This window comes from Cyclopterus lumpus, chromosome 17 (assembly GCF_009769545.1).
Source record: "Cyclopterus lumpus isolate fCycLum1 chromosome 17, fCycLum1.pri, whole genome shotgun sequence".
NCBI classification, from domain to species: domain Eukaryota; kingdom Metazoa; phylum Chordata; class Actinopteri; order Perciformes; family Cyclopteridae; genus Cyclopterus; species Cyclopterus lumpus.
Window position 1 is genome coordinate 23,249,794 of NC_046982.1, and position 13,735 is coordinate 23,263,528.

The following is a 13,735-nucleotide window of genomic DNA, read 5'->3' on the forward strand; positions in this document are numbered from 1 at the left end:
TGTTGACTTCAGGTCTATAGTTATTGACTTCAGGTCTGTAGTTGTTGACTTCAGGTCTGTAGTTATTGACTTCAGGTCTGTAGTTGTTGACTTCAGATGGGTCGAGAGTGGGTTTCTTCAGGAGAGGGTTGACTCTTGCCTCCTTCAGAGAGTTGGGGAAACAGCCGGTTGAGAGGGAGGTGTTAATGAGATGGGTGAGAAAGGGAAGAAGGTCAGGAGCAATGGACTGGAGAATGTGAGACGGGATGGGGTCAAGGGGGCAGGTGGTTGGGGGGTCAGAGGTTACCAAGGTAAGAACTTGATTAGGAGACAGGGGGATAAAAGAGGAAAGCGAGGGGGAAGAAGGTGAAGTTACTGGAGGTGTAGTTGAGGAAGATGGATTAGTAAATGAAGAGCGTATGTCGTCTATCTTTTTGTAAAGTAGTCAACAAAGTGGCTTGGTAGAAGGATGGAGGGGGGGGGGGGACCAGGGGAAACACTGAAGGAAACATGAAGGAAACATAAAGGGAACACTGAAGGAAACATAAAGGGAACACTGAAGGAAACATAAAGGGAACACTGAAGGAAACATAAAGGAAACATGAAGGAAACACTGAAGGGAACACTGAAGGAAACATGAAGGAAACATAAAGGAAACATGAAGGAAACATAAAGGAAACATGAAGGAAACACTGAAGGAAACACTGACGGAAACATGAAGGAAACATAAAGGAAACATGAAGGAAACATAAAGGAAACACTGAAGCAAACATGAAGGAAACATAAAGGAAACATGAAGGAAACATAAAGGAAACACTGAAGCAAACATGAAGGAAACATAAAGGAAACATGAAGGAAACATAAAGGAAACACTGAAGGAAACATAAAGGGAACACTGAAGGAAACATAAAGGAAACATGAAGGAAACACTGAAGGGAACACTGAAGGAAACATGAAGGAAACATGAAGGAAACACTGAAGGGAACACTGACGGAAACATGAAGGAAACATAAAGGAAACATGAAGGAAACATAAAGGAAACACTGAAGCAAACATGAAGGAAACATAAAGGAAACATAAAGGAAACACTGAAGCAAACATGAAGGAAACATAAAGGAAACATGAAGGAAACATTAAGGAAACATGAAGGAAACTTTGAAGGAAACATGAAGGAAACATAAAGGGAACATGAAGGAAACAAAGGAAACATGAAGGAAACTTTGAAGGAAACATGAAGGAAACACTGAAGGAAACATAAAGGGGACATCTAGGAAACATGAAGGAAACATAAAGGAAACATGAAGGAAACATGAAGGAAACAAAGGGAACACTCAAGGAAACATAAAGGAAACACTGAAGGAAACTTGAATGAAACACTGAAGGAAACATGAAGGAAACACTGAAGGAAACATGAAGGGGACAACTAGGAAACATGAAGGAAACATAAAGGAAACATGAAGGAAACAAAGGGAACACTCAAGGAAACATGAAGGAAACACTGAAGGAAATATGAAGGAAACATGAAGGAAACATAAAGGGAACATTGTAGGAAACATAAAGGGAACACGAAGGAAACATAAAGGGAACATGAAGGAAACACTGAAGGAAACATGAAGGAAACATGATGGAAACACTTAAGGAAAAATGAAGGAAACACTGAAGGAAACATGAAGGAAACATAAAGGGAACACTGAAGGAAACATGAAGGAAACATAAAGGAAACATGAAGGGAACATTAAGGAAACATGATGGAAACACTGAAGGAAACACTGAAGGAAACATGAAGGAAACATAAAGGGAACACTGAAGGAAACATAAAGGGAACATGAAGGAAACATAAAGGGAACATTGTAGGAAACATAAAGGGAACATGAAGGAAACATAAAGGGAACATGAAGGAAACACTGAAGGAAACATGAAGGAAACATAAAGGGAACATTGTAGGAAACATAAAGGGAACATGAAGGAAACATAAAGGGAACATGAAGGAAACACTGAAGGAAACATGAAGGAAACATGATGGAAACATGAAGGAAACACTGAAGGAAACATGAAGGAAACATAAAGGGAACACTGAAGGAAACATGAAGGAAACATAAAGGAAACATTAAGGGAACATTAAGGAAACATGATGGAAACACTTAAGGAAACACTTAAGGAAACACTGAAGGAAACATGATGGAAACATGAAGGAAACACTGAAGGAAACATGAATGAAACATGAAGGAAACACTGAAGGAAACACTGAAGGAAATATGAAGGAAACATGAAGGAAACACTGAAGGAAATATGAAGGAAACACTGAAGGAAACACTGAAGGAAATATGAAGGAAACATAAAGGAAACATGAAGGAAACATAAAGGAAACACTGAAGGAAACATAAAGGGAACACTGAAGGAAACATAAAGGAAACATGAAGGAAACACTGAAGGGAACACTGAAGGAAACATGAAGGAAACATGAAGGAAACACTGAAGGGAACACTGACGGAAACATGAAGGAAACATAAAGGAAACATGAAGGAAACATAAAGGAAACACTGAAGCAAACATGAAGGAAACATAAAGGAAACATAAAGGAAACACTGAAGCAAACATGAAGGAAACATAAAGGAAACATGAAGGAAACATTAAGGAAACATGAAGGAAACATGAAGGAAACTTTGAAGGAAACATGAAGGAAACATAAAGGGAACACTGAAGCAAACATGAAGGAAACATAAAGGAAACATGAAGGAAACAAAGGAAACATGAAGGAAACTTTGAAGGAAACATGAAGGAAACACTGAAGGAAACATAAAGGGGACATCTAGGAAACATGAAGGAAACATAAAGGAAACATGAAGGAAACATGAAGGAAACAAAGGGAACACTCAAGGAAACATAAAGGAAACACTGAAGGAAACTTGAATGAAACACTGAAGGAAACATGAAGGAAACACTGAAGGAAACATGAAGGGGACAACTAGGAAACATGAAGGAAACATAAAGGAAACATGAAGGAAACAAAGGGAACACTCAAGGAAACATGAAGGAAACACTGAAGGAAATATGAAGGAAACATGAAGGAAACATAAAGGGAACATTGTAGGAAACATAAAGGGAACACGAAGGAAACATAAAGGGAACATGAAGGAAACACTGAAGGAAACATGAAGGAAACATGATGGAAACACTTAAGGAAAAATGAAGGAAACACTGAAGGAAACATGAAGGAAACATAAAGGGAACACTGAAGGAAACATGAAGGAAACATAAAGGAAACATGAAGGGAACATTAAGGAAACATGATGGAAACACTGAAGGAAACACTGAAGGAAACATGAAGGAAACATAAAGGGAACACTGAAGGAAACATAAAGGGAACATGAAGGAAACATAAAGGGAACATTGTAGGAAACATAAAGGGAACATGAAGGAAACATAAAGGGAACATGAAGGAAACACTGAAGGAAACATGAAGGAAACATAAAGGGAACATTGTAGGAAACATAAAGGGAACATGAAGGAAACATAAAGGGAACATGAAGGAAACACTGAAGGAAACATGAAGGAAACATGATGGAAACATGAAGGAAACACTGAAGGAAACATGAAGGAAACATAAAGGGAACACTGAAGGAAACATGAAGGAAACATAAAGGAAACATTAAGGGAACATTAAGGAAACATGATGGAAACACTTAAGGAAACACTTAAGGAAACACTGAAGGAAACATGATGGAAACATGAAGGAAACACTGAAGGAAACATGAATGAAACATGAAGGAAACACTGAAGGAAACACTGAAGGAAATATGAAGGAAACATGAAGGAAACACTGAAGGAAATATGAAGGAAACACTGAAGGAAACACTGAAGGAAATATGAAGGAAACATGAAGGAAACACTGAAGGAAACATGAAGGAAACACTTAAGGAAATATGAAGGAAACATGAAGGGAACATTAAGGAAACATGATGGAAACACTGAAGGAAACATGAAGGGAACACTGAAGGAAACATAAAGGAAACATGAAGGAAACACTGAAGGGAACACTGAAGGAAACATGAAGGAAACTTGAAGGAAACATAAAGGGCACACTGAAGGAAACATAAAGGAAACATGAAGGAAACACTGAAGGGAACACTGAAGGAAACATGAAGGAAACTTGAAGGAAACATGAAGGAAACATAAAGGGCACACTGAAGGAAACATAAAGGGAACACTGAAGGAAACATAAAGGAAACATGAAGGAAACACTGAAGGATACACTGAAGGAAACATGAAGGAAACATGAAAGAAACATAAAGGGAACACTGAAGGAAACATGAAGGAAACATAAAGGGAACACTGAAGCAAACATGAAGGAAACATAAAGGAAACATGAAGGAAACATAAAGGAAACATGAAGGAAACATGAAGGAAACACTGAAGGAAACATAAAGGAAACATGAAGGAAACACTGAAGGGAACACTGAAGGAAACATGAAGGAAACTTGAAGGAAACATAAAGGGCACACTGAAGGAAACATAAAGGAAACATGAAGGAAACACTGAAGGGAACACTGAAGGAAACATGAAGGAAACTTGAAGGAAACATGAAGGAAACATAAAGGGCACACTGAAGGAAACATAAAGGGAACACTGAAGGAAACATAAAGGAAACATGAAGGAAACACTGAAGGGAACACTGAAGGAAACATGAAGGAAACTTTGAAGGAAACATAAAGGGGACATCTAGGAAACATTAAGGAAACATGATGGAAACACTTAAGGAAACACTGAAGGAAACATGATGGAAACATGAAGGAAACACTGAAGGAAACATGAAGGAAACACTGAAGGAAACATGAAGGAAACACTGAAGGAAATATGAAGGAAACATGAAGGAAACACTGAAGGAAATATGAAGGAAACATGAAGGAAACACTGAAGGAAACACTGAAGGAAATATGAAGGAAACATAAAGGAAACATGAAGGGAACATTAAGGAAACATGATGGAAACACTTAAGGAAACACTGAAGGAAACACTGAAGGAAATATGAAGGAAACATGAAGGAAACACTGAAGGAAATATGAAGGAAACATGAAGGAAACACTGAAGGAAATATGAAGGAAACATAAAGGAAACATGAAGGGAACATTAAGGAAACATGATGGAAACACTTAAGGAAACACTGAAGGAAACATGATGGAAACATGAAGGAAACACTGAAGGAAACATGAAGGAAACACTGAAGGAAACACTGAAGGAAATATGAAGGAAACATGAAGGAAACACTGAAGGAAATATGAAGGAAACACTGAAGGAAATATGAAGGAAACATAAAGGAAACATGAAGGGAACATTAAGGAAACATGATGGAAACACTTAAGGAAACACTGAAGGAAACATGATGGAAACATGAAGGAAACACTGAAGGAAATATGAAGGAAACATGAAGGAAACACTGAAGGAAATATGAAGGAAACATGAAGGAAACACTGAAGGAAACACTGAAGGAAATATGAAGGAAACATAAAGGAAACACTGAAGGAAACATGAAGGAAACATGAAGGAAACACAGAAGGAAGCATGAAGGAAACACTGAAGGAAATATGAAGGAAACACTGAAGGAAACATGAAGGAAACACTGAAGGAAACATGAAGGAAACCTGAAGGAAACACAGAGAAAAATGTTCTGTACAGTTTTTGGTTTTAATTGTTATAACAAACAAGTTCCATTTCAGCTTCAACATGTTTTATTGAACAGTTCATAAAGAGATCTCAATATGAGACCACAACGGACAACAATCCCAAGTTCAGACCACCAAGTCCTGAGTCTAGACCACCAAGTCCTGAGTCTAGACCACCAAGTCCTGAGTCTAGACCAACAAGTCCTGAGTCTAGACCACCAAGTCCTGAGTCTAGACCAACAAGTCCTGAGTCTAGACCAACAAGTCCTGAGTCTAGACCAACAAGTCCTGAGTCTAGACCACCAAGTCCTGAGTCTAGACCAACAAGTCCTGAGTCTAGACCAACAAGTCCTGAGTCTAGACCAGGGGTCACTTACAGGTGGACCGGGTCCAGACGCCTTTAAGGCTCTCGTTCAGCGGACCAGGAAACACATCGACCAATCACATGCGTTGAAAATCCTCTCGGCCAATCACATGTGGACCCAAACCCAAAGAGCTGTTTGAATAATGTTGGTGTTATTGAAACAATAACTTCTGTTCATATCAGTCTACATGTTACTGGTTATTATTAAATGTAGTTTTGAGTTGGCACACAGCACAAATTGAAAAGTTTCAGGTTCGTCTGAAAAAAAGCACTTTTAAGGAAAATAAATATTGTGTAATGATGCATCTGACTGTTTAAACCTCTAATACATCATAGGACAACAAGTGTTGACTAATAAAGTGAATCAGAAAAGACATTAGAGTATTTAGTACAGACCGTTCAGGCGAGATCTCCAAATCTGGCATTTTGGAAATATGAGTGCCATAAACATGTTTTATGTAGCAGACTATATATTTCACTGATGGTGTTCAATACATCCAAATACAGCATTAAATAAACCAAAATGATGCTCTGGGCCTTGAAATCCCCAAATCCAGTAACCTTGTTAGTTCTCAGAGCCTGTAGAGTTTCAACAAAATGAGATTGACAGCACTGAGAACCAATGAGACACCTGGATGACATGATGACATTTCTGTTTCAAAGGGAAGCATGATGCTGGTGCTCCTCCCTGTCCATCCTCCCCCACCTGTCTGACAGTCCGCCCTCCCCCACCTGTCTGACTGTCCGCCCTCCCCCACCTGTCTGACTGTCCGCCCTCCCCCATCTGTCTGTCTGTCCATCCTCCCCCATCTGTCTGTCTGTCCGCCCTCCCCCATCTGTCTGTCTGTCCGCCCTCCCCCATCTGTCTGTCTGTCCGCCCTCCCCCATCTGTCTGTCTGTCCGCCCTCCCCCATCTGTCTGTCTGTCCGCCCTCCCCCATCTGTCTGTCTGTCCGCCCTCCCCTATCTGTCTGTCTGTCCGCCCTCCCCCATCTGTCTGTCTGTCCGCCCTCCCCCATCTGTCTGTCTGTCCGCCCTCCCCCATCTGTCTGACTGTCCGCCCTCCCCCATCTGTCTGACTGTCCGCCCTCCCCCATCTGTCTGTCTGTCCGCCCTCCACCATCTGTCTGTCTGTCCGCCCTCCCCCATCTGTCTGTCTGTCCGCCCTCCCCCATCTGTCTGTCTGTCCGCCCTCCCCCATCTGTCTGTCTGTCCGCCCTCCCCTATCTGTCTGTCTGTCCGCCCTCCCCCATCTGTCTGTCTGTCCGCCCTCCCCTATCTGTCTGTCTGTCCGCCCTCCCCCCTCTGTCTGACTGTCCGCCCTCCCCCATCTGTCTGACTGTCCGCCCTCCCCCATCTGTCTGACTGTCCGCCCTCCCCCATCTGTCTGACTGTCCGCCCTCCCCCATCTGTCTGACTGTCCGCCCTCCCCCACCTGTCTGACTGTCCGCCCTCCCCCATCTGTCTGTCTGTCCGCCCTCCCCCATCTGTCTGTCTGTCCGCCCTCCCCCATCTGTCTGTCTGTCCGCCCTCCCCCATCTGTCTGTCTGTCCGCCCTCCCCCATCTGTCTGACTGTCCGCCCTCCCCCATCTGTCTGACTGTCCGCCCTCCCCCACCTGTCCCCACCTGTCTGTCCTTCCCCCAGTAGAGTCTGAGCTCACTGGGCCGGCTGGTGGCCGATGAACCTCTTCAGGTGGTACCGCAGCACTCCTTTGGTTTTAAAGGTCTTGCCGCAGTTGCAGGCGTGCGGCCGCTCGCCGGTGTGGTCCAGCTGATGGACCCGCAGCAGCGAGCTGGTGAAGAAGAACTCCCCGCAGGTGATGCAGTAGTGGCTCTTCTCTCCGGTGTGTTTGGTCCTCTGGTGACTCAGCAGCGAGCCCGACGTGATGAAGCTCTGGCCGCAGTCCCGGCAGCCGAACGGACGCTCGCCGGTGTGGATCCTCTCGTGGGCCCTCCAGGAGTTGTGGTAGGAGAAGGCCTTCTGGCAGTACGAACACTGGTACAGCTTCTCCTTGGTGTGGCTCAGCCGGTGCATCTTCAGGTAGTGGGCGATGGTGAAGCTCTTCCCGCAGTCGGCGCAAGCGAAGGGCTTCTCGCCCACGTGGAACAGCGTGATGTGAGACCTCAGGTGGGACGACTGGGTGAACCTCTTCCCGCAGGTGGTGCAGAGGAACGGTCGCTCTCCGGTGTGTGTGACCATGTGAGACCTCAGGTGGGGAGACTGGGTGAACCTCTTCCCGCACTCGGTGCACTTGTAGGGCTTCAGGCCGGTGTGGGTGCGGTTGTGCAGCTTCAGACCCTGCAGGCTGGAGAAACACTTGGCGCACTCTGTGCAGTGGTAGTCCTTCAGGTCCTCGTGGGTCCTCTGGTGGACGCGCATGCCGCTCAGCAGCTTGAAGCCTTTGCTACAGGTGGGGCATTTATGTGGCTTCCTGTCAGAGTGAGTCACCTGGTGGAGCTTCAGGCTCTGAGGGTTACTGAAGGTCTTCTTACACTTCAGGCAGGGCAGCAGCTTCTGGTTCTTGTGCGACTTGCGATGGAAGTTGAAGCCCTGGTAGGAAACGAACATCTTGTTGCAGGCTTTGCAGTGGTAGCACTTCTCTCCTTTGTGCACCTCCAGATGCTCGCTGAGCTGGTCCTGCTCACTGAAGCCGTCCCCGCAGAACCAGCACTTGAAGGGTTTGGTCCCGGAGTGCGTCCGGTGGTGCGTCTTCCAGTCCCTCTTAAGAGCAAAGGTCTTCTCGCAGTACGAGCACCGGTAGGGCTCCCTGCGGTCGTGGATCTGCTGGTGGACCACGAGGCTCATCAGGGTCGGGTAGGTCTTCCCGCATTGCCAGCACTCGTTGGGTTTCTGCCCTCGGTGGGTTCTCAGGTGAGCCTCCATGTGAGCCTCCTTGTAGAAGCCCTTGTTACACTCGGAGCAGTAGACCATCTTTCTGCCTGCGATGGTCAGCCTCTGCTGACGCAGCTGAGGGTGCTCGTCTGTTGGACGGAGAGGTCAGAGGTCAACTTCTACTCAACGTGATCGGCAGTAACTTCACAACGGACACGTTGCTTTGTTGACAGGCGTGTATTACCTGATGATCAATAACATGTGTCTGATTGATATCAGTGTGTATTACCTGATGATCAATAACATGTGTCTGATTGATATCAGCGTGTATTACCTGATGATCAATAACATGTGTCTGATTGATATCAGCGTGTATTACCTGATGATCAATAACATGTGTCTGATTGATATCAGTGTGTATTACCTGATGATCAATAACATGTGTCTGATTGATATCAGTGTGTATTGATTGATGATCAATAACATGTGTCTGATTGATATCAGCGTGTATTACCTGATGATCAATAACATGTGTCTGATTGATATCAGCGTGTATTGATTGATGATCAATAACATGTGTCTGATTGATATCAGCGTGTATTACCTGATGATCAATAACATGTGTCTGATTGATATCAGCGTGTATTGATTGATGATCAATAACATGTGTCTGATTGATATCAGTGTGTATTGATTGATGATCAATAACATGTGTCTGATTGATATCAGTGTGTATTGATTGATGATCAATAACATGTGTCTGATTGATATCAGTGTGTATTGATTGATGATCAATAACATGTGTCTGATTGATATCAGTGTGTATTACCTGATGATCAATAACATGTGTCTGATTGATATCAGTGTGTATTACCTGATGATCAATAACATGTGTCTGATTGATATCAGTGTGTATTACCTGATGATCAATAACATGTGTCTGATTGATATCAGTGTGTATTACCTGATGATCAATAACATGTGTCTGATTGATATCAGTGTGTATTGATTGATGATCAATAACATGTGTCTGATTGATATCAGTGTGTATTACCTGATGATCAATAACATGTGTCTGATTGATATCAGTGTGTATTGATTGATGATCAATAACTTTTCTGTGTTCAGTGAAACAAAGATTATGAAAATGACTTCTTACCAAGAGACAGGAAGTCCCGCCCATCCAGCCACAGCCTGCAGTCGGTCAGTTTGATGGACAGCTTCTTGAGGACGGTAAACGACCGGATGTCCACGTCATCGGGTTCCACTTTGATCTGAAGGCCCTGAAATCAGAGGATACTTTATACTACAAGTACTCTGTAGCTCATACTTTATACTACAAGTACTCTGTAGCTCATACTTTATACTACAAGTACTCTGTAGCTCATACTTTATACTACAAGTACTCTGTAGCTCAGTACTGTACTGTAACTGAGTACTTTCACTGTGACAGAGTACCTACAGTGTATCAGAGTACTTTCACTGTGTGTACTAGTACCTTCGCTGTAACACAGTGTGTGGTACTAGTACACACACAGTTACAGTGAAGGTACTAGTACACATACAGTGAAGGTACTAGTACCACACAGTTACAGTGAAGGTACTAGTACACACACAGTTACAGTGAAGGTACTAGTACACACACAGTTACAGTGAAGGTACTAGTACACACACAGTTACAGTGAAGGTACTAGTACACACACAGTTACAGTGAAGGTACTAGTACCACACACAGTTACAGTGAAGGTACTAGTACACACACAGTTACAGTGAAGGTACTAGTACACACACATTTACAGTGAAGGTACTAGTACACACACAGTTACAGTGAAGGTACTAGTACACACACAGTTACAGTGAAGGTACTAGTACACACACAGTTACAGTGAAGGTACTAGTACCACACACAGTGAAGGTACTAGTACCACACACAGTTACAGTGAAGGTACTAGTACACACACAGTTACAGTGAAGGTACTAGTACCACACACAGTGAAGGTACTAGTACCACACACAGTTACAGTGAAGGTACTAGTACACACACATTTACAGTGAAGGTACTAGTACACACACAGTTACAGTGAAGGTACTAGTACACACACAGTTACAGTGAAGGTACTAGTACACACACAGTTACAGTGAAGGTACTAGTACCACACACAGTTACAGTGAAGGTACTAGTACACACACAGTTACAGTGAAGGTACTAGTACCACACACAGTTACAGTGAAGGTACTAGTACACACACAGTTACAGTGAAGGTACTAGTACCACACACAGTTACAGTGAAGGTACTAGTACCACACACAGTTACAGTGAAGGTACTAGTACCACACACAGTTACAGTGAAGGTACTAGTACACACACAGTTACAGTGAAGGTACTAGTACCACACACAGTTACAGTGAAGGTACTAGTACACACACAGTTACAGTGAAGGTACTAGTACCACACACAGTTACAGTGAAGGTACTAGTACCACACACAGTTACAGTGAAGGTACTAGTACCACACAGTTACAGTGAAGGTACTAGTACCACACACAGTTACAGTGAAGGTACTAGTACACACACAGTTACAGTGAAGGTACTAGTACACACACAGTTACAGTGAAGGTACTAGTACACACACAGTTACAGTGAAGGTACTAGTACCACACAGTTACAGTGAAGGTACTAGTACACACACAGTTACAGTGAAGGTACTAGTACACACACAGTTACAGTGAAGGTACTAGTACCACACACAGTTACAGTGAAGGTACTAGTACACACACAGTTACAGTGAAGGTACTAGTACACACACACAGTTACAGTGAAGGTACTAGTACACACACAGTTACAGTGAAGGTACTAGTACACACACAGTTACAGTGAAGGTACTAGTACACACACAGTTACAGTGAAGGTACTAGTACCACACACAGTTACAGTGAAGGTACTAGTACACACACAGTTACAGTGAAGGTACTAGTACACACACAGTTACAGTGAAGGTACTAGTACACACACAGTTACAGTGAAGGTACTAGTACCACACACAGTTACAGTGAAGGTACTAGTACCACACACAGTTACAGTGAAGGTACTAGTACCACACAGTTACAGTGAAGGTACTAGTACCACACAGTTACAGTGAAGGTACTAGTACACACACAGTTACAGTGAAGGTACTAGTACCACACACAGTTACAGTGAAGGTACTAGTACACACACAGTTACAGTGAAGGTACTAGTACACACACAGTTACAGTGAAGGTACTAGTACACACACACAGTTACAGTGAAGGTACTAGTACACACACAGTTACAGTGAAGGTACTAGTACACACACACAGTTACAGTGAAGGTACTAGTACACACACAGTTACAGTGAAGGTACTAGTACACACACAGTTACAGTGAAGGTACTAGTACACACACAGTTACAGTGAAGGTACTAGTACCACACACAGTTACAGTGAAGGTACTAGTACACACACAGTTACAGTGAAGGTACTAGTACACACACAGTTACAGTGAAGGTACTAGTACCACACACAGTTACAGTGAAGGTACTAGTACACACACAGTTACAGTGAAGGTACTAGTACACACACAGTTACAGTGAAGGTACTAGTACCACACACAGTTACAGTGAAGGTACTAGTACACACACAGTTACAGTGAAGGTACTAGTACACACACAGTTACAGTGAAGGTACTAGTACACACACAGTTACAGTGAAGGTACTAGTACACACACAGTTACAGTGAAGGTACTAGTACACACACAGTTACAGTGAAGGTACTAGTACCACTAGTACACACAGAACCTCCACCAGACCCATGAGACGTGGATCGATGCTCCGCCCTGTAGACGGAGCATCGATCCGGTACCGAGCCGTAAGCATTCGGTTTACCGGAGCTCTGCTCGGTTGAGGCCGAATTACCGACTGAATGCTCCGTAAAGGACTATAAGACATTAGGCCATCGTCTATCGGTCCCGCAGGTCCAGAGCTGAGCTCCGGTCGGTCGGTGTGTTTACCGGAGCATCCGCGTCGGTCTCCATCCCGCAGTCCGGTTCCGTTCATAAAGTAGTCCGTCAACGAGCGACCAGCGGCCGCTTCTCCCTCTGCAGCTGCTGCTGGCCACTTCCGGGGAAACGTTCAACCTCTCAAAAAAACAAAAGGGCAATATTTAAATATTATAATCAGATATTATACTATAACGTAATGTTTATAGAACATTGTGCGTTACGCTTTACGAAACAACTTTTAGTTCTGAATATGTCGATAAAATATTTGAATGCTATTTTATGCTGGAGAGTTTCTTTATTTAAACCGACAATACATTTTTATTTAAATAAACTAAAATTATACAATACAGCTGCATTTGTTACTTTAAATAAAAGAACATTAAATTGAAATATAAAGTTAACTTACACTAACACTTAAATGTCTCTTACTGATAGCACTTTGTAGTTTAACACTTTAGTAGCACTTAAATGTCTCTTACCGATAGCACTTTGTAGTTTAACACTTCAATAGCACTTAAATGTCCCTTACCAATAGCACTTTATAGTTTAACACTTCAGTAGCACTTAAATGTCTCTTACCGATAGCACTTTGTAGTTTAAAACTTCAATAGCACTTAAATGTCCCTTACCAATAGCACTTTATAGTTTAACACTTCAGTAGCACTTAAATGTCTCTTACCGATAGCACTTTGTAGTTTAACACTTTAGTAGCACTTAAATGTCTCTTACTGATAGCACTTTGTAGTTTAACACTTTAGCAGCACTTAAATGTCTCTTACTGATAGCACTTTGTAGTTTAACACTTTAGTAGCACTTAAATGTCCCTTACATTACATTACATTACATTACATGTCATTTAGCTGACGCTTTTATCCAAAGCG

General features: G+C 42.8%; 1 protein-coding gene across 1 annotated transcript; it reads right to left on the bottom strand.

Annotated features, from left to right (window-relative positions):
- Positions 1 to 7,629: 7,629 nt before the first annotated feature.
- Positions 7,630 to 12,976, bottom strand: LOC117746582 (zinc finger protein 664-like). The gene is made up of 3 exons (XM_034555809.1): positions 12,864 to 12,976; positions 9,996 to 10,119; positions 7,630 to 8,985 (listed from the first exon to the last, which is right to left on the bottom strand). Exons 1-3 carry the CDS (start codon positions 12,885 to 12,887, stop codon positions 7,661 to 7,663), a joined length of 1,473 nt encoding a protein of 490 aa, XP_034411700.1. The 5' UTR covers positions 12,888 to 12,976; the 3' UTR covers positions 7,630 to 7,660.
- Positions 12,977 to 13,735: the final 759 nt, after the last annotated feature.

What these genes read in the sequence shown, in the direction of transcription:
- LOC117746582 (XM_034555809.1), bottom strand. Translation starts at nt 12,887, where the DNA reads ATGGAGACCGACGCGGATGCTCCG. An exon ending in AGACCGACGCGGATGCTCCG is followed by an intron (nt 10,120 to 12,863) that starts GTAAACACACCG and finishes CTCTGATTTCAG; the next exon opens with GGCCTTCAGATCAAAGTGGA. An exon ending in GCGGGACTTCCTGTCTCTTG is followed by an intron (nt 8,986 to 9,995) that starts GTAAGAAGTCAT and finishes TCCGTCCAACAG; the next exon opens with ACGAGCACCCTCAGCTGCGT.